At 46.8% G+C, this 20181-nt stretch overlaps 1 protein-coding gene across 2 annotated transcripts; it reads left to right on the top strand.

Moving 5' to 3' along the window:
- Positions 1-325: 325 nt before the first annotated feature.
- On the top strand, positions 326-20162 carry ZC3H6 (zinc finger CCCH-type containing 6). 2 transcript variants are annotated; one of them, XM_071805587.1, is made up of 12 exons: positions 326-716; positions 7223-7403; positions 8168-8293; positions 8652-8907; positions 10312-10433; positions 11508-11624; positions 13085-13198; positions 13741-13848; positions 14556-14809; positions 15405-15913; positions 16550-16789; positions 17734-20162. In XM_071805587.1, the coding sequence occupies exons 3-12, from the start codon at positions 8219-8221 to the stop codon at positions 19224-19226; spliced, it is 3288 nt and encodes a 1095-aa protein (XP_071661688.1). In that variant the 5' UTR covers positions 326-716; positions 7223-7403; positions 8168-8218; the 3' UTR covers positions 19227-20162. The 2 variants fall into 2 exon arrangements, with proteins under 2 accessions (XP_071661688.1, XP_071661687.1); XM_071805586.1 differs by having other exon boundaries at positions 327-954.
- Positions 20163-20181: the final 19 nt, after the last annotated feature.

The raw sequence follows: 20181 nt of genomic DNA, 5'->3' as shown, positions 1-20181 counted from the left end.
GCGGGCGCGGCCGGTTCCGCCAGCACCGGCCGCCATGGCGGCGGGCGCCGCGCGCACGTGACGCCGGCCCGCACGCGGCCGGGCGGGGCCACGCCCCCCCGCCCCCTCCGCGGCGGTGTGTGTGGAGGGAGGCGGGGCCCGCCCGACGTCACCGCGGCGTTTTGACGGGCGGCGCGTCCCCGCCAATGGGCGGCGGTGACGCCGGGAGGCTGCAGCCAATCGGCGGCGCTCGCGGGGGTGCGGGCGGGGCGCGGCGCGGCGCGGCGGGGGAGGAGCGTGACGTGCCGTGACGCGCCGTGCGGCGGGCAGCGCCAGGCGACGCCATCGCGGCCCCGGCGGGCGCGGAAGACGCAGCGGTGGTGGTGGCGGCGGCGCGGGCTGGGCCGCGGCCGCCGAGCCCGAGCCCGAGCCGGGGGCGAGCGAGCGCCGGGGGGCCGCTGCCGCCGCTGCCGCCCATCTCCTCCTCCTCCTCCCGCCGGCGCCATTTTGTGAGAGTGCCTCGAGCGGGCGCCATGTTTGTAAGGAAGAATTAGGGCAGGCATCTCCGGCCACCAGCACCTCCCTTCCCCCGTGTGTGTGTCCTCTCGTTCTGCCCCGGGCCTGCTCCTCCGAGCCGCCGCCGCCGCCGCCTTCCTCCGCCTCCCGCCCGCGCGGGGCGGCCGGGCTCGGCCGGTGCTGCCCGCACCGAGCGCCCGTTAGTGTCCCACTAAGTAACCGTGAGTGAAACCTTCATCATCTCTCCTCACTGAAGGGACCCGACCCTCCTCCTCACCGAGCCGCCCCCAGCGCGGCCGTGCGCGCCGCCGCCGCCGCTCCCAGCCCGGGCAGTGCCCTGCCTGCCTCCTCCTCACACCACTGCACTATGGCCTTTGAGAGCCTGTTCTCCAAAGCCCCAAACCCAGTCCTTGACCCACACATGCCCGACTCTGACAGGCAACATGCAGGGGACGAAAGGTCGAGTAACATTCTTCTCTCTCTCTCTCTCTCCGCTTCTCATAATGGTGGTACTAGTGGGGTGATGGTGGTGATGATGATGATGATGATGCTGTGTTGATGTGCCGAGGGGGTTAACGGTGGTTTTTGGGGGTCACCTCCAGGCTGGAAGGACCGGGGTGGCGATGGGGGGGACGCGAGGAGGGGACGGGGGGGGATGGCTCAGCATTGTTAGGGTTTTATTTGCTGGAATGCATGCGTTTTACATCTTCAGTTATTTATTCTGGCTGGGAACGGGGGGGGCTGTTTTCCATTTCTTTCCATAAATTGCACTTTTTCCAGCGGGTGTCTGTTGAATGTCACCATTGTTCTTTTTCTCCCCCGGTGCTGCCAGTCAGGTAGGAAAGGGTGCTCCGAGTTGGGTCTTTTTGTTGTCGTTTTCGTTCATACGAGAATCTCTCCCTAGATCCATATTTAACGTCATTTTCTTGCCAGATTCCACCTTACACATTTAACCGGATTTTTTTTTCTTTTTTTTTTAATGCAGATTAAGGTCTGACTGACGTTATCTTTGCCACCCCTCAGTCCCCATGCGCAGAAACGCAGAGTCCTGTTCCTGGCGCAAGGACCTCTGTGCCTCCCTCCCCTTCTCTCCCACAGCTGCTGGAAACTCAGATCCTTTCTCCAGGCAGCCCTGGCCCTTCCCAGCCCCTTCCAAAAACACCGTGCCGGGGGGCAGCTGCACGTCCTTCAGTCTGTGTCTGCTCACAGCGCTCGTGGCACAGCTGCAGGAGTTCAAAACGCTGGGTTTTTGAGAGCCGGGCTTCAGGCCGTCCTCCCCACCCAGCTCCACAGCCCTGCCTGCTCCTTCACAGGACTGAAAAACACTGGGGAAAAGAGAAAAAAAAGGGCTTGTGAGCAAATTTAAGTTCCTCACCGGAGAAAGAGCCGCTAGTTCTGTGTGACAGGCGGGGAAGTGCTGGCTGACTGGTCCGAAAGCCGTTTTGGGATTCGATAACAGGGTCAGGGCCGACCCCGAAGCTGCCGGGTCTTGTTTTCACCTTTCTTCTAATAGCGAAATAGGGTGAAGTTGTGTGGTGCTGTGTGGAAACCAAACCGGCGATCCGCTGGGAAAGCCGGAGATAGGGCTTAAATACTGATTAAAACCCTGCAGGCCGAGGGCTTTAGAGTTCCTGGAGCGAGTCTGGGAGTTTTTACTGTTGCAGGCATTGGAAATATTTGGTGGTTTAAAGTCCTCGAGGACAAGCCCGAGTTACTCACAGTTGTGCTGGGAGCGCAGTTTTTCTAACGCGGGGTTACTCATGCGATGGTGACAAGTCCAGTTCCTCTAACCCGCTGCTCTCACCGCGGTAAATTATGAAACAGCAGAAAAAAAAGCGCTATCTAGTAGTCTAACGTACTCCTCATACAGGTTAATTTATAAACATGGCTTTGTAATGTTTGCATTTCGGAAGAGCAGACTAGCAGTGAACACATTTACCTGTTCAATAATACTTTGTGGAAACAACACTTTCTTATAGAAGTTCTGCTCCCCTCTGATGCGGGACCTGCAAAGTGTATTCTTAGTACACCCAGAGTGTTGTTAAAAGAAAAGAGCCCCAAATATATTGTATTATAATAGGTATGCAAATGTGATCCTGTAAAAGTACTTTCTGAAGTATATAATGATTTCCCTCCCAGCTGGTGACTGGGAAAGGCCTAAAGAGAAACAGAGTCTTTCCCATCCACAGAAAACACGGTTGCATCACCTCGGGGAGAGGCCGCGCGGCTTTAACCACAGATGATTTTTAGTGCTGAGTTGGTTTTGTCCAGTCTGCGCTGTTTTTGGTTGGAAAACCAGCTCTAAGTTCTATAGGAAAGATGCAGTACCTGATACACCCGTGTTCTGAGTTTCCTTGGAGCCACGCTGTCATGCTCGTTCGGTATTTTAAAACGAACACGTTTCAATAGTTTTGTCTTGCAATCAATTTTTTCCTGCGCTGGTAGCTCAGCGGGACTGGTTTACTGTAGGTGCAGCTGCTGAAATCATTTAACAGGCTGGTTTGTGCAGCACAGATTAATAGAATTTCTGTTAACATTTGGTTTGCTTTTGAATTGATCTGTAGAATTATAAAGTTGGTTAGCGTAAAAATAGTAAAACCCCCTCGTTTGTCCACACATTGAATATTTGAAGTTGGAAGGTTGCTTTAGTCCCAAACCTTTGTTTTCTTGCTTTGCAGCCGTGGCACCTGATTGAGCGAGGAAACTTTCTCATTCTTTAAGTATTTTTAGTGAACTCGTTCTGGAGACGTTCTTGGGTGAAGTATTGGAGACTCACAGAGCACAGGTGGCTTTGTAAGGTTCATTTGTTTCTAAATTCTAGCCCCTTAGGTTGGTACCGATACTTTCTGTTGGCTGTCTCTGCTTTACTGCCATTTAATCTCCAGACTTGGAGATTTCCTGTGCCATTATCTGCTGTAAAAATAGCTGTGACCTAGTGATGGGTCTGAAAGTTGAGACGCAAGTAACGCTGCCGTAGCCAGCACAGTCTCCAGAGTTGCATTGCAAGCGTCTCAGGCCCCTTTTTATGTGCTCGTGGTACAATAAAGGGAATTTTTCCCCAGGGGCAGCTCTGCGGCAGACACCGAGTGGCCTGTGCAAAGCTTCCTTAGGAAACCGTCCCCGTTTTCGCAGAGGATGTTTGGAAATGCCGCTCCAAAGCTGGGCCTGTGGGTCACGTTTCGGGTCCCTTTTCCTGAGAACCACGCTCATCCTCATCTGCACTGTCTCATTTTGTATTTACTATAATTTATACGTTTTAAAATGCAGTTGGTACACTCACTCTCTGATTTCCCAGTTTTCCTGCTGTCTGGTTTTAGAGATATTTTATACCTTCTTTGAGGGAGTTTTTTTTGTAATAGTTAATCACCAAACAATGCATTAAGTTGAAGTTGTTTGCGATCGCTGAACGCAGCCTGGTAGTGATTTATTGTTTTGGAGCGTGATTTCGAAACTTGCTTTGACATGAGGGAAACTGTAGAGATAATCACTCCCCGATACACCCTGTGGGCAAACAAGGCTTATTTGCCACCCAGCAAAAGCCCAGGGCTGGCCAGCAGAGCTGCTGTGCTGTCATTGCAGCACATGGTAGATGGTTGGGCAGCAGGGTGAGGAATTGGGCTGCCCCAAAATTGCTCCTTGGCCTCCAGGACCAGCTCAGGAAGGTATTCTTTCAGCGCTCCTCGCCGCTGTCCTGCTCGCTTCCTTCCCCTATTTCATGGGAACGTGGGTCAGTTCCAGCCAATAGAGATTAGAAAACCCGAGCCATTAACTTCTCCCGATGCAATTTCACCGCCTGGCTGTAGATTAAAATAACCTCACGTTTGCAGAGTGGTCATAACTTTGGGGCAGCTGAAAAATGCAGTTAAGTGATCTGCGTAACTTTCGTCCAAGAAATTTAACTGCAACACCACCTTCTCCTTTTGTTCTTTTCCTTATGCATTAATAAATTCTGTAGTGTAGCAGCGTGCTGGGAGAAATCAGTTTTGTGAATTTTAACCCTCTAGGATCTTACTTTAAACGTGTAATTTTCACATCATCAAATTGTGGCCAAGTTATTGTGCTCTTCGTAGTTTTATAAAAACAAGCTCTGACCCGCGAGATTGTGCTGCAGCCCCCGCTGTCTCTGCAGGTTTGCCGAACACTTCTGTCAGCCTTTTGGGAAAAACCTCTTAGTTTTCTTAAGATATTTCAGAGCTACAATCGTCAGTGAACCGAGAAAACGCGTCTTGTTTTGTATCTTGGACTTAAGGACCGCGGGTTGTAGATTTTCTTCCAACATAAAGATGACTCGGACTAAGGGCAAGAAATGTGGGTTAAAGCTGAGTCTGAATGTTAGAAATTCAGCTGTGAATGGTAGAGTAACGGTGAGTCGCTTTGCACGTGGATTTCTAGTTTCCCTAACCAAATATTTGCATAACCGCTCTTCGGGTGATTTCACCGCGCTGGTTCTCCCTGAAGAAACAACGAGGCTTCTGTGCCCGTCTGAGCCATTTGGAGACGCTCCAGAAGCCGCCTGGGCCAGTGGAAACGCTTTACGGTTCTGGTTCCATGTTCCCCGCCAGCTCCCGGCGTCTGGAGGCTGTGGAAAAGGGAGCGATCACATCAGCCATTTGAGTTCTTTTTTTTGCATTCTTGAAGTTCAGTGCTTGGAAAATTCTGGGGTGTTGTGGAAAGAATGCAGGTGCTTGAGGATGGGAGGGCTTGTGTAATCGTGCCTTTGAAATGCCATCCCGAGGATCCTGCTACTGACATTTTTACCAGGTGTTTTACCTAGAAAGTTGTTTTTTTAATGCATCCCAGAGTGCAAATATTAGTGTTTTTTTTTAATGCATCACAGAGTGTAAACATACGACAGCAGCTCTCAGAGGGACTGCTGACTGGTAAATACCGTGGTTCCCAAGGAGCATTTTCAGTAGGCGTTGTACTGAGGAGGATGTTTTAATTGAGCCGATCCTCGGGAGAGTCGGCTTAGCTCACTGCGCCAAAATAGGAAGTATTGGTTTATTAATCAAGTATCTTCTGGAAAGATGCAACAAATTGTTCCTTGGGATATCATGTGACATAATTCAGAGTTTGCCCGGGAATTCTGTAGCTGCTGGACCCCGGTGTTTGAGGATGGGATGGATTTTATGCTTGAGTGGGGTTTGGTGTGTTGGAGGGAGCAGCCATGCCCTTAATGTGAATTTATGCCCTTATTTGTGAATTTATCCAGTTCATTCAAGAGCTGCCCATGGTGGAGTCCTGAAAGTTCACCGTGAACCTTCTACTGCCCATCAGCATCAATGATGCTCTTTAATGCATAGCAGAATCTTTTATTCAAATTAAATCTGTCTTTTTATGCCCACTTTTTAATAGTTTGAAAGCTGCTTATAAACTTCCCTTCTTTCTTCCACTGCCCCCAGCACTATTTTGATCTTGGTCTAGGGTTGTTTTTATATGGATATCTATAGTTTTCTGGTACCTACAGGCTTCTCTGCTGAGTCAGGTCCGTTTGCAGCATGAAGGTCTCAGACACCATAGGACTGATGGCGTTTTCAAACAGTCCCTGTGTCAAAATTCAGGACTGTTTCTATAAGGCTCCACAGCGCGTGCAAAGGCTGAGTTCCTGAAGCAGTGGCGATACAGAAATAATTACACAGAGCCCCTTAGAAAGGTTAAAAAGTTAAATTCTTCCACACCCAAAGCCCAGCAAATAGTGGAGCTGAGATTGTTTCAGCAATGGGTCTGAAATAGGACTGAGAAATCGCTCACCTGCTGTTTGGTCAAAATGTTTCTCATGGCAAAATATTGTCAGGGTTGTTATTGTTTGAGTCAGCAGACAAAACTTCGTTTAAAGCTTTGTGTAATCCCAGAGACTTCGTTTCCCTGCAGGTGGAGATAAGCACAAGCCTTTCTGTTAGTTGGTCTGCAGACACTTTAAGTGTTACATTTCATTTTATTACTTTTTTAAATCATCCTTTGGTGTTCCTGCAGTTTGAAGGCTTTTGAGCAGTCACAGTTCTGTGAAGTTGTACATTCATGTGCATATTGTTCCGTTTCAGTGTTTATTGATGTATGGATTTCTTTCCAAGTCTCAACTGCTGAGTTAATTCCCCTTTCTCGCGTTGCTCGTGACTTTTCCCATTCGACCCTGGGTACTACAGACCTGCCTTTAGTTCCAGGCGCTGGTGCCGAGGGAAGCTCAATACACCTTTGTGTTACTGTGCAGCTTTTCCTGCGGTGCTCAGCCGCGTGTTTGCATTGGTGCTGCTCTCTAACTAGGCGGTTTTCAGAGCTTTCATTGCCTTTAATTGTGACCACGTCTGTTCTGCAAACGCAGCACCATCAAGGCAGGGGATTGGAGTAGGGGTGTTTCTAGAAATGGTTAAACTGCCTCTTCCGTTTGAAATGGGTTTAAGGGCGGCAGAGTGCTTCGTATTGAAGCAGGTTTTTAATCTACATTGGAGAAAACTATGTAAGAAGAGAAGACCTTTGTTCTGAGAAGTAAAATCTTTAAAGTTTTGCAGTATAATTCAAGGCCATTTAATGGCTTGCATTCCATTTTTCTTTAAAGGAAAGTAATAAAATCCTAGTAGTTCTTGGGGTGTTGCATGTATTAAAACGTTTGTGCACGTGTCTAAAATGTAACTGGTGGAAAGATGCGCTGGGTGTGTTTGTTTGTGCTGTTGGACAGGTGAGGTGGGTAATAACAGGTAATTTGATTGTGTTGATATGTTTCCTCCTACAGAGAAGATGGAGAGCTCGAAGATGGGGAAATAGATGATGCAGCATACGAAGATGTGAAAGAACATGGTACGAAAGGTGACGATAAACAGAAAAATGAAAAAGGACATAGAAAATCCCGGAAGAAACGCAAAAAAGAAAAAGAAAAGAAAAAATCGAAAAGGAGAAGACGGGATAAGCATAAGGTTAGGAAACACAAACCGAAATATTGGAGGTGCTTGTTTTGATTCCAGGTTTACACAAGGATGCAGGGAATTGGAGAAGAAATGTGAAATGGTTTTATTGCTGTTTAGGTGGCCTTCGGACTCCGAGTGCACTTCTTAAAATTCCTATCTTACCAGTGCATTTCAGTATTAAAAAATTCAGTTAAATAGAATTTTCACTTTATTTATCTTTGCCTAAATGCGTTTTCATAAACTTGGTTTTCATCTGTTTATGTTTAAAAGAAATACAAAATCAGATTGTGGGTGTAACTCTGTTATTTGTGATAAACATCTTCATCGGTTGCTTATTTATTTCAATATTTCTTCTAATAGCAGCTCACAAAATACCCACATTTATGAGCATTTTACTCTATGGCATTGTCAGTGGTTGCGGTAGTTCTGGCACAAAAGGCCCAAGTGTTAAGCCACTTCTTAAACTGTTTAAATCTTAATTTAAGCACTGGCCACTGACAGTGGTAGTGGGGCCTGAACCATAGAGAGGGAGAGGATAAGAGGTAGAATGGAGAGAGAACCCCAAGAAACCACATAGCCCGTGGTGATTAAATTTGGAAGATTCACGGGATCAGATCGCGCTCTGATCAGGAGTGGTCATCAAAGAGCGCGCTTGCTTTGCGAGAATTGGGAAAAGATTTTCGTTCGTTGGGCTAACACGTCCTTTAAGTTACGTGGAGAGCTCCATGGCAGCCTTTGAGAGCTGTTTGAGCTGTTTTCTTCTTTTTTCTCAGCATAACTCCCCTTCCAGCGACGACAGTTCCGACTACAGCCATGACTCCGACATGGAGCGCGCCGAAAGGCCCCACAAGAAGAGCAGCAGCTCTTCCTACAGAGATTACGATTCCTCCTTCAGTCAGGTAGGACTGCTTTAAACTCATTTCTGCCATCTTTGTTTAGGTGTAAGGTAAAAAATGCCAGTGTTACACAGTGCACTTAGAACCGCATGTGTTAAAATGCTTTGTCGACCTCACTGAAGACTTTTCTGCAGTATAGATGTTGATGCTGTTCTTTTCTTTCCAGTTTTGATGCTTTCAGAAGTACTGATTTTCACTAAATAACTGATTTTCACTGTTTGTTGTTATTGCTTGTTCATGCAAATCTGGTAGATGGCATGACAGTAAAACAGGGTGAAACCGGTTGGTTTGGTAGTGCGGTTCGGAGGGTGTTTTTTGAAATACTGAGTTGCTTCTAAGCAATGCCTTCCCTTTCCTGCAGCACGGACATGTATCCGGAAATTACATGAGTTCCCAGAAAATGCAACATAAAAAAAATGTAAAAAGTAAGGAGTATGACGACTATAGCCATTACAGCGACGAAAACTTTGGGAATTATAATGAGGAAGAAAAGGATGAAGATTTTGCTGATCAGCTTAAACAATACAGGCAAGCTAAAGAGACCTCTAGTTCGGATTTGGGACCTCCGTTCCCGAAAGAACCAATCAAAAAACAGGGGATGAAAGGGCTCCAGAAAGGTAAGATAATGAGCATCGTTAGCAGCATTAAGGGGTGGGTTGGGGATGTTTGGGAGCTGAAGGCAGCGAGCTCGCAGCGTCAGCGAGCGACAACGCTCTGCAGCGCCAAAGGGTCGTGTCCTGCGCTCACATTGGTGCGGAGATGGGAGCTCAGGGGTCTGGTGATGCCTGCGTAGAAAAGAAATAAAACTCTCATTAAAAGGCCAACATCTTTGTCGTGTAACTGCTCAAGTAAGAAATGTAAAGTGACTTTCTGGTGGTAGTTTATGAAAGGCTGAAATGGGGCTTGATTGGGGAGAGAAATGTGAATATGTCAATTCTGAAATCTAAATTAGCCCCCCCCCCCGCAAATAATTAAGTACCTAAAATTTTTGATAGATGCTTCAATATTTTAATTAGTATGCCCCAGAAGTATGCTGGGATCCTGTGATTTTTCTTCTCACAACTTTTCTTGCATTCAAAGCCGGGCCAGTAGAAATGCAGGTGGAGAAGTTTTCCTCTTGAACAACATATTCCTGAAAGATCGGTGATGCCATAATCCCGCAAGCTTAAATACACATGCGTTCTGCTTTGTACCTTCCTTTCCTGGCCATCATTGTACAATTGATTAATTAATACGAAGGGATTTCTGGCTCCCTGTTGCCCTGGGCTGCGGAAGGTTGGGCACCTAGAAGTGCTCAGCTGCTTCTCAGCCCTTTTTCTGTAAGATCAAGTTCTCATTTCGGAAAGCGTCCATTCGCTTTGCAAAAGTTCCTCCCTTTAATCACGGCTAAAAGTTTGTGTCCCAGGCAAAATGTGAGCAGGGTTTTGTATAATATGACAGCATAAATACCTTACTAGCTCTTGGGAAGATCCTGTGCACTGTCCAAGGGCAGTGAGCTGGCTTTCAGTGACCACAGGGAAGTTTTATTGTGTTCCCTTCTGCTTCACAGTAAAATAAGTTGTCAGAAGATCAGCTGTTGTATTTCTTAGGTTATGATCTCGGGTTTCTGGTGTGTTGTGACAAAGAAACGCGCACACACACCTGGGTGCCAGTTGTACTGGTTGGTCCCCTGTTCAGAAAGTGGCCAGACGCCACGAAATGTTTCAAATATTTGGGCTGCTTAGAAATAACGTGTCTGCACTTCTAATGGTGGGACGCTGCTTTGCACAAGGTTAATTTGATATTCGCTTTGTCAGCCTGTTATTGATTTGAAGAGCTTTTCAAAGAGCAGGCGCTTGCACAGAATTGCAATGGGCCGGGGTGTTGGACTTGCCAGTTCGTGATTCAAGGGACCGTTTAGGAATTCCGACTGCAGGAAGGCAGATGTTTAGTTTGTTGGATTTGTCTGTATTTGATGTCACTAGATAACCATTTTTCTTTACTTTCTGAGGTGGTTTCAAGAGGTCGTTGCTGTTTTGCAGGTATTTCTCAAAGAGGCAACAATTACAATGTTGGCCGAGGGCGTGGAATGCAGAAGAAATTGAAGCGTAAGGATCGTGGAAGGGGCCGAGGGGGCAATAAAGGCTCTGATGGCTTTCACGAGGTATGTGGGGTCGAAGCTGAATTCCTCATGGACTTGTTTCAAACGCCTGGAGGCTTTGCTTTAACCAAAGAGTATTTAGAAAACCATATCCTTAACCTTCTTTCCTCTTATCTAGGAAATTACTAGAGTTTTGCAGCACTTGGTGTACAAAGTGTAGTTACTGACTTAAGCCAATACAGAATTTTCTTGTTTTTCTTGGAAATATGAAAAACTAGCGGAAAGTAGTTTTGGGTAGTGCATGAACTTGGACATTACCTGTATCTGAATGAAGGTGTTTTGTTACCACCAGTTCAGCTCGGATTTTTCAACAAACAGACGCCTTCACCGCTTTTGCCAATTGTGGTCTGAATGATGAAGAATTCTCTTTCTCTTCCCAAAACTGTGACTGTGGAAGTGGAAATAAACGTGACCTTGGTTTTCACATAGTAATTCTTTGCACAGGAATTAGAGAAAACAGGGTTCAGTGTTTGTAGATCTCCACTGATCCAGGAGCAGCATTTCCAACCCAAAGATTTCTGCTGCTCAACGTCAGCAGAATCTGCAAAACCTGTTTCAGTGTTAAATTTTTGTGACGTTGCTTAATCTGCCGAGCGAAATGAGACCAGACAGCTGATGTGCTGCTGCTCATGTGCGCTCACGATTCAGCCCAGCAACAGCGGAGAAACGCGTCTGCTCCCTTGCAGAAGTTCCTGCTCAGCAGTCAGATCCCTGCTCCTTCTTGTGAAAACCCAAGTGTTATTTTTCTTCTAGCGCGAGGAAAAGAGAAGATGAATAATCAGGCAGTGACACAGGGAGTGCTTTGTCAAATGAAGTGCGAGATCCTCTTCATTCAGTCAAGTTATTTGTGTCTGCTGTGTTGGAAGAAGTTTCTGATTTGGTCGCATGACTCTGTATCAAAGCAGCCAAGAAAAAATATATATATTTACCTTTACTTTGAGCTGTGAGCATAATAATTTGAGAACTTGTGGTGTAGTTAATCCCATTTTGGGGTAACTAGTGCACCAAGCGTGCTCTGATATTTTTGCAGCTGTGTTTAGTAAGTGAGTGTCACTAGGGTGTCAATTTTTCTTACAGGACGGCAAACCGGTGAAGAAATGGGTGAATATGAGCCAGGAGTTCATCAATCAGCATACGGTGGAACACAAAGGCAAACAGATCTGTAAATATTTCCTGGAAGGGAGGTGTATTAAGGTAATTGCGCAGGGCGCCTGGGGGCTGCTGCTTTGGGCTGAGGGGGGAGAAGATGTTCTCTGCTTTTTACTTCAGCTGATGTGAAGGAAACTTGGACGTTGAAGCTCAGCGTTGCGATTTGTGATGTTTTGAGTGTTCATAGATAAATGCCAGCAGGAGAACTTGTGGGAAAATATCCCCTTCTGCTCCGCATTTTGAATTATAACAAATTCTGCTAAAATGATTGCTTATTGGTATATGCAGTAAAAACATCTGTGATTGTATCATAAACGTGCACTTGACAGTATGTCCTGCAAATGTACAAATCTCACAAGTATGGAATCTAAACAGGCTGTGATTTCTGAGTGTATTAGATTATTTCTCTTTTATGTGCTGCTGCTAATTGTGAACCATTGAAGGACTTCCTTAATTATGCTCAGTTATTTCTCTCTCTAAAGTAAAAAGTGAGATTGTAGTAATAGTTCCCCTACCAAAGAATCATCTTCCCTCGGCCAACAAGCAGAAGGCAGCAGAAAGAAGAGAATCCCATTCAGAGCAGTCAGCTGTCAAGCAAAAGCCCTAGCAAGACAGTCTCTCATTACGTAAAACCAAATTATATCGCTTCGTTCTGAAGCTTATGCTGCTGTGGAGTTGAATCCTCTGCTGCGAGACTAGTTCAGGCAGCTGTAAAACACGCTTAAGAAAAGCAGCGTGCTTCCCCAATAAGTGAGTGCGTCATTTCTGTTTGGTTCCTCTCTGTATTTAGAGATAGAACATTTGCTGTTTCTTTTTGAAAAGGTGAAAATGAGTCTGCTTTTCTGCCAGACCAGGGGGGATTGAAAACAATGCGTTTGTTGCTGCCGTTATAGAATATATTCCAGTGTGCCCTGCTCAGTAAAATGAGTATTTGCTGCCACCTTCAGTTGTAAAACGAGTGGCTGAAAGAGCACCTAGTGTATTTTTCATGAAAATAAATACAAAAAATATGCAAAAAACCTCTGCAGCAAAGCGATCCTCGTGTATAGCACGATATGGTTGATATAAACTTGATATTAGTTGGACTCTCTTTTTCCTACATGGAAGAGTCTTAACACTTTGCTTGTTGGACTTTAAGTTCTCCCACACATCCTTAAAACAGAATCAGGTTTTCTGATCAAATGCATAATTGCTTATGTGGAAAATAGTATCAGTGAAGTATTTGTTTAAATGGCTTTTTAATGTGCGTTACCACCACGAGCCAGAACTGGCACCGCCAGGCCGGCTTGTGTTCCATGACCCCGGCGTTTATGCTTTGTATCACCCTTCAGGAATTGTTTTTCTAGGTCCAGGCCCTCCCATTCACAGTTTTTAGGGCCGTATTTATGTGTTAACAAATATAAAAAAAATACATTCAGCTAAGGATGGTGTTTTTCATTGAATATGGAATGGAACTACTCAGTGTTTCAGATGGATGATGTTTTTTCTTGTTCTCTTATTTGTAGGGAGAGCAGTGTAAATTTGATCACGATGCAGAGATTGAGAAGAAGAAGGAAATCTGCAAGTTTTACATACAGGGTTACTGCACCAAAGGAGAGAACTGCATTTATTTGCACAATATCCTTTAAAAAAACATACTGGAATGAAACCGAAAGCTTATATTTGCTCTTAATTGATGTGATTTTTAAGGGTGGCTATTTATATATTATATAAATATGTGGTATATATTGCACCAAAGACTATATAGATTTACTACAAGATTGTTTTTCTGCTGAAATACTTAGGAGGAGTATAAAACTACTCTTTTGCTTTTAAGGATTTTTAATGTTTTAAAAGATAAAGCCCCTTGCAGTTAGATGCGTTTGTCAGCATACTTTTAAACCCCTCATCTCCTCTTGTTTGTTGTAAAGCACTCGTATTTTATTCTGGAATTGAGACCTTTGTCTTTTTAATCGTGATTTTAGAATGAAAAATAATGTCAAGGACACAGTAATGTAATTATGAGCAGAATGTTAAAAGGAACTCGGAGGTAAGTTGGTTATTGGCTTTTGAAATTCTGAAGATATAGCTTTGGGAAGATGAAGCGCTGATGAAGAACTGAAGGATAGCGGACAGCTGAATTTCGTAGGCTGGTTAGGAACCCTTAACATGCTGCTTACATGAGTTCCCGTGCAAGTTCTACCACACGGGAGCAAAGTGCTACCAAGGAGACAAGTGCAAATTCTCTCACGCTCCCCTGACGGCAGAAACAAAAGAGCTACTGGACAAGGTGAGCGGGTCATGGTCCGTAAAGACTGAGTTTGTCACCAGAAAGGACAGGGCGGGTTACTGGAACTCTCCACGAGGTTCTAGGGGAGCGTGATGCTCAATGGTAACAAAGTTCAGCTCCCCCTCTCTCTTCAGCACAGAAAGTCCGTGGCCAGTTCAGTACCAGGAATTCCTCTCCCATCACTTATTTTTTAGCCTTACCAGGCTCGTTTATTTTCACAACTCGGGTTTCTGCCTGTGAACTTTCTTTTGCGTCCCTTCCTGTAGGAATCTCCGTGTACTCCATAACCAGAAGTGTGGTTTTTATGCTGTCTGCCCTGAGCTGCCCAGAAGTCAGGTATCATCTGACTTACTCTGCGCTCCTCAAGGGTTCACAAAGTCTTGACCATTGCATTAATCGGGATATTTGTGTCTCTCTCCGTTTACTGTACAACAGACCGCAACAGAAAAGTGGCCTGAATTTAACACTAGAGACATTAGGAATCTTAGAATGAGCCCTTCAATTTGTCACTTAAAATTACTGTTTGAAGGAAATGGATTTGAGTGAAATTGTCCCTTCCTCGCTACAGAAAGAGTTTTCTTCCTGCCTGTGAATCGATGTCCTGTAGAACGAGCAATAATAGTTTTATAATTCATCCGAGTCTGATGTCAATATATAGTAGTATTGTAACAAGTTAATTAAGTGTTTGCTACCTTGCTCTGTTCCAGGTTTTGAATAACGAGGAGGAACCCCAAAATGAAGACGAGAAAGAACTGGAGGAGCTCAGAAAGCGGGGAATAGTTCCGCTCCCGAAGCCCCCGCCGGGCGTCGGGCTCCTGCCCACCCCCGCAGAGCAGTATCCCTTCTCCGAGTCCGACATGGAGAATTACCAAGATCCTTCGGGAGAATACAAGAAGATCCCGTCTCTCTTTGAAATAGTTGTGAAGCCCACCGTGGATCTAGCACACAAAATTGGAAAAAAGTAGGTTGTGGAGTTTTGCTTAGAACTCTCCTTAAAATGCGGCTGCGTGGATATTGAAATACTTCTCTTTGTTTCTGTCGGAAGTTTGTACTTCTGAGGATACGCTGAGTTAATGATCTGTCAAATCCTGGCTGTTATAATTATTTACTTATTTAATGCTTTCCATAGAAGAGAACTTACTGAGCCTTGACCTGCCCTTGGCTGTGATTTTGCCTTGGTGCCTGCCTTGCCTCTCTCCGTTTGCAGGCTGAGCAAAGTTTCTTCTCTTCTAAACTCTTTTCATAGTCAGCTTTTTCGTGAGTGAAGCCAATGGATGCTCCTGGTGGAGACTGCTGGCTCTGGGATGTTTAAAACTCTTTAATTGCAGCAAATATCCAGTTCTGCGTGTGCTAATATTGAAAAAATGTTGTGTTTTGAAAGCAGCTCAGTTGTGTGTGATGTATATAGTCAGTTTCTGAAAATGATTGTTTCTTTCAGATTTTTATGCAAGTTGAGATCAAATAAGCATGAACAGACAAGAGTGAGGGGATAGCTAATGGACTGTTGATCTTTTTAGGTGCAAAACTTGATTCCCTGATTTTTCTTTTGCCTGCAGGCCACCGACCTTCTACAACAGCTCCTCGCCGCCCAGACCCCCATTCCAGGGCAACGACCCCCATTCTCAGCACATGTACAATCCAGGTTCCAGTCCCGGGCCGGGCCCCGGCATGTCCCAGGGCCACAACGGGCCCCCCATGCACCCGGGCTCTCCTGGCCACCACCCGTGTCCCCAGGGCATGCCGCAGAGCCCCCCCATGCAGGGCGTCCCCCCCGGCTTCCTGGGGCCGCAGGGCCAGGGCGGGATGCCCATGCAGGGGCAGCAAGGGGGGCCACCGCTCACACCACCGGGGCTCGGCGGCTCCTACAACGCCCCGGGGGTCCAGGGGCACATGGTGAACATGCCGAGGGACAATCACTGTCCCCCGGGGCCTCAGTACCAGCAGATGCCTGGGGACCGGCAGCCCAACATGAACTACGAGCCCATCCAGAACCCCGCTGATTTCTACGACAATTACTATTCTCATCAAGCCGTGCATAACTTCCAGCCAGCTAATAACTCTGGTGGTAAGGACGTGGAAAAATCATTGTTCCTTTGCGGTTTTGTGGTGTTAAAATATCAAAGCTGAGCAGCTGAAAGAGTTTTGGACAGAAAGCCAAAGGGACCTGGAGCACAAGTGTGATGGGAGCGGCTGAGGGAGCTGGGGGGTTCAGTTGGAGAACAGGCGCTGAGGGGAGACCTTCTGATCTCTGAACTGCCTGAAAGGAGCTTGGAGCATGGAGGGGGTTGGTCTCTTCTCCCAAGTGATAGGACAAGAGAAAATGGCCTAAAGTTGTGCCAGGGGAGGTTTAAATTGGATATTAGGAAAAAATTCTTCACAAAAAGGGTTTTGGGGCATTGAAACAGGCTGCCCAGGGCAGTGGTGGAGTCACTATCCGTGGAGGGGTTTAAAAGGTGTTTAGATGAGGTTCTTAAGGACGTGGCTTAGTGCCAGAGTTAGGTTATGGTTGGACTCCATGATCCTGAGGGTCTCTTCCAACTGAAATGATTCTATGAAAGCCAAGCCTGGAATGTCTTCACCATAAAGGCTTTTTCAGCTGATGCTTCCCAGTCATGTAACACAAGTCACGTTAGTTTTGCTTGACGGTGGTTTGTAAAAGCCCGTACAGGATGGCTGCTGACTGGGGTTTTGTATCCCGCAGACGGAACGTGGCACGGGGAGTTCGCAGACCACCAGGCGCACCTCATGGGCCAGGAGCCACACCAGGGCGGGGGCGAGTCGGACTGCATGGGCAGCCACATGGGCCACAAGGCCGCCATGGGCGTCCCCGATTTCCTGCCCGCCATGCAGAAAGCGCTGTACGCCAGGCTCAGCCACAAGCACCCCCGCGACGGGGACGCCGGCAGCAGCCAGGGCCAGCGCACCATGAGCAAGGACGAAGGTAAAGAGAGTTTGGTTAGAGTTCTGAACATCCTGTGTTAGCCTGGAGTGAATCTCTTGACTTGGGTTTTCATCGCGTTACAATTCACAATTGTTGTGAGCGTGCAGGTACCAACACAAATAATATTTCCAGCTAAATATAGTCACTTCCCAGCTTGTTCTAGGATTTTACTATAGACTTAGTTGCTGCCTTCCAGTGCAAAGGAGAAAGGTCTGTGGATAATTTTTGGCTATAGTTTGCGCTTTCTAAAGGCTGTTGTTGGTAGTTCAGTTCCTTCTTAAAATCCCCGATGGAAAGAAACAAGTTGTTATTTCTAACTGCCAGTGCTGCCACTTAGATTCTGTTCATTCGTCTGTGCCGCTTGGTTGGTTTTGGATATTCCTGAGAACACAGCTGTGCTGATAAGGCCTTCCAGTAATCTGCATACCAGACTTGAGAATTTATCCTTTAAAACTGAATGTTCTTATTGCTTCCTGTCCTGAGTTTTGACCGCTCCTCAAAACCTTGTGATTTGGGTTGTAATAAAGCAGCAAATTCCACATTGGTAATTGATCTGCTTTTAAGGCTACTTTTCCTTCTCCCATCCCACAATGAAGGTCACTTTCCTTGAGATCCAGATTTTAAATGTTGTTGAAGTAGTACCAATAGAAATCACTTTTTGAAAGCAGGTTATTTCCCCAGATTAATGTTGACAGAGAATGTGGAGAGAACGCAGCAGAGCTTGCAAGCTCCTCAAGCAGCCACAGTTTTTTTGTTACGACAGTTCTTCATTTAAATTGATTTTTGTCATTTTAGATTATGGTTGTTATAATACAGGGAGTGATGACTTAATAATCAGGCCTTTTCAATTTGATTTTAATGAGAAATTACCCTTTATATGAGTAAATGTGTCGTATTCCTTGGCGATACTTGTTTTAATAATATATCTATATTTTTTTTTTAAGATGACAACGTCAACTGGTATTCCAGCAGCGAAGAGGAAGAGGGCAGCAGCGTTAAATCGATACTGAAAACACTGAAGAAGCAAAGCGAAAACTTCCGGAACCGCCAGCAACATTCCGCAGAGCAGCACATGCTGGGCATTCCCACCGACCCCCGGCTGGCCAAAGACAAAGGCCCTGGGGCGCAGGCTGCCGACCCGCGGCTCCGCGCCTCCCCGCGCCCCAATGCCCGCAAACCCGCCGAGCCCGCGGCGCTGGACCCGCGGCTGGCGCGGGACCCGCGCGTGCACAAGGCGGGCGAGGGGGGACACGCCAGCGCGGCCCTGGGGGCGGCCAAGCTGGAGCTGCACCACGCCGGGGCCAAGGCCAAGCAGAAGGGGATGGAGGACGACGAAGAGGATTCAGAGCGGGAGCTGCGGGAGCGGGCGTTCCTCATCCCGCTGGAGCCGCTGCCCGGGGTCACACTGCGGGATCCGCGCTCGCAGCTCCGCCAGTTCAGCCACATCAAGATGGACGTGACGCTGATGAAACCCAACTTTGCCAAGCACATCGTGTGGGCGCCCGAGGATTTGCTCCCCATACCGTTGCCTAAGCCCGACCCCGTCTCTTCAATCAATTTACCTCTCCCTCCGCTCATCGCTGACCAGAGACTGAATAAGCTGCGGAATTTGAAAAACGATCCCCACCCAAACGCGATGCCCGCCGACCCGCGACTGGCCGCCAAGGCAAAAAACAGCTTAGTGGGCCGCGGCGGCTACTTGGATCCCTCCGCGGATTCGCACGCCAGTAGCTCCAGCAAATTAGGGGACCCTCGCTTACAGAAAAACGTGGATCCCAGGCTTCACAGACTGTCGAGCGCAGAGACGCATCACGGAGTCACCAAGGATCCGCACCCTCCCAAGTTTGACCCCCGCCTCGCCAGATCCGCCGGCTCCTCGCAGCCCTCGGAAGCCGCCGCCAAACCCGACCCCGACGCTCTACCCCCCTACGCGCCCAAATTGTCCTCCAGCGGGGTCCGGCTGGGGACCCCGGGCTCCATCCTGAGCGGGATTAGTTTGTACGATCCCAGAGATCACAGCTCGTCCTCGGACGCGGCTCCGGCTCCGTCGGGAGAGAACGGAGAGAACCAGAAAAAAAGTATTTTGAAAAATTCTGGTAAAACCGACGCCGGTCTCTCGGAAGATCCGGCGCTGCAGAAAGCCGCCTCCAACGCGGAGAAAAACCCCGAAGGATCCGCGGAAGCTCCTGCTCCGGAGAAAGCGAGTGGCGGCGGTAAATGTCAGGCCAAGCAGTCGAGCGCGGCGCCCGCGGTGCACAACCTGCCGATCCAGGCGCTGTCGGGGCTGATCCGGCCGCAGTACAGCGACCCGCGGCAGGTGCGGCCGCCCGGGCAGGCGGCGCAGCCCCCGGAGAGCGATCCCAACGGGGAGTCGGATGATAAGTCCCTAAAAGATGTTTTCAAGACTTTCGATCCCACCGCTTCACCGTTTTGTTAGCAGTTGATTTTAAGTCTTTTTACTGTTGTGAATATTGCAGTTTTCTGCTGTTTTGTAACTGGTTTACCTCTTTGCTTTATTTATTTTTAAATTATAATTATCAACACTTTTCAGCTGCTAATCTCGGAACCACATGCAGTTCTACAGTATGCTATAGTGTTTGCAAAGCTGTGGTATTTTCTATATAATACTTTTTCCAATTTCAGGGAGACTAATAATTGACATGTAGAAACCCCCCCCCGCCCCCACGTATCGTGTTAGAGCTGAGAAAAGCACTTTCATTGTAAATACGTCATCCCGAAAGTCCGAAGAGCTGTATATGTGTGAGCTGTCTCTTTCATAACCGACATTTAGATATGATCGCGGCATTTGTATGATTGTATAGATACAAGCAATATTATGTACATTAATTACTGTGAGAGACGCTGTGTGACGAGGATTGTCCGACGCATCAAGCCAAACCTGCGCACGGATGGAAAACCCGCGGAAATGATGTGAAAGGAAAACGTCGATCCTCCTTTTCCGATCAGTCCATGTCCCGCATTGACAGTTTTTACTCATGCAGTCAATATTCTTAGTGTAAAAGAGACCTATATCGCATATTGAGGATTAAAAATGTCATATCTTTTGAAAGTATTTTATTCTATGCTGTATATAGAAGAAATTGTGAAGTACATAACTAGAAGAAAGTTCCTGTTAAAAGTGGAGAATACCTAAGGTGTCTAATACAAAAAAGGTTTTTATTTAATTTTTTCACGCATACACAATTCTGATTAGTGCTATAAGTTACATTGTGGTGTTCATGTATTTCAATGTATTTTTGTATTCAGCTGCTTAATTTGTATTGCTTTTTTTGTATTGATGTAACTGCAGTACTTGTATTCATGGTGTCTTTATGACATTTTTAACAAAACAATTAAAAAGGGTACAGCTAAAGCCTGGTACCGCCTGTGGT

Source organism: Patagioenas fasciata, chromosome 3 (genome assembly GCF_037038585.1).
Source record: "Patagioenas fasciata isolate bPatFas1 chromosome 3, bPatFas1.hap1, whole genome shotgun sequence".
NCBI lineage: Eukaryota > Metazoa > Chordata > Aves > Columbiformes > Columbidae > Patagioenas > Patagioenas fasciata.
This window is presented reverse-complemented; position numbering and strand designations above follow the sequence as displayed.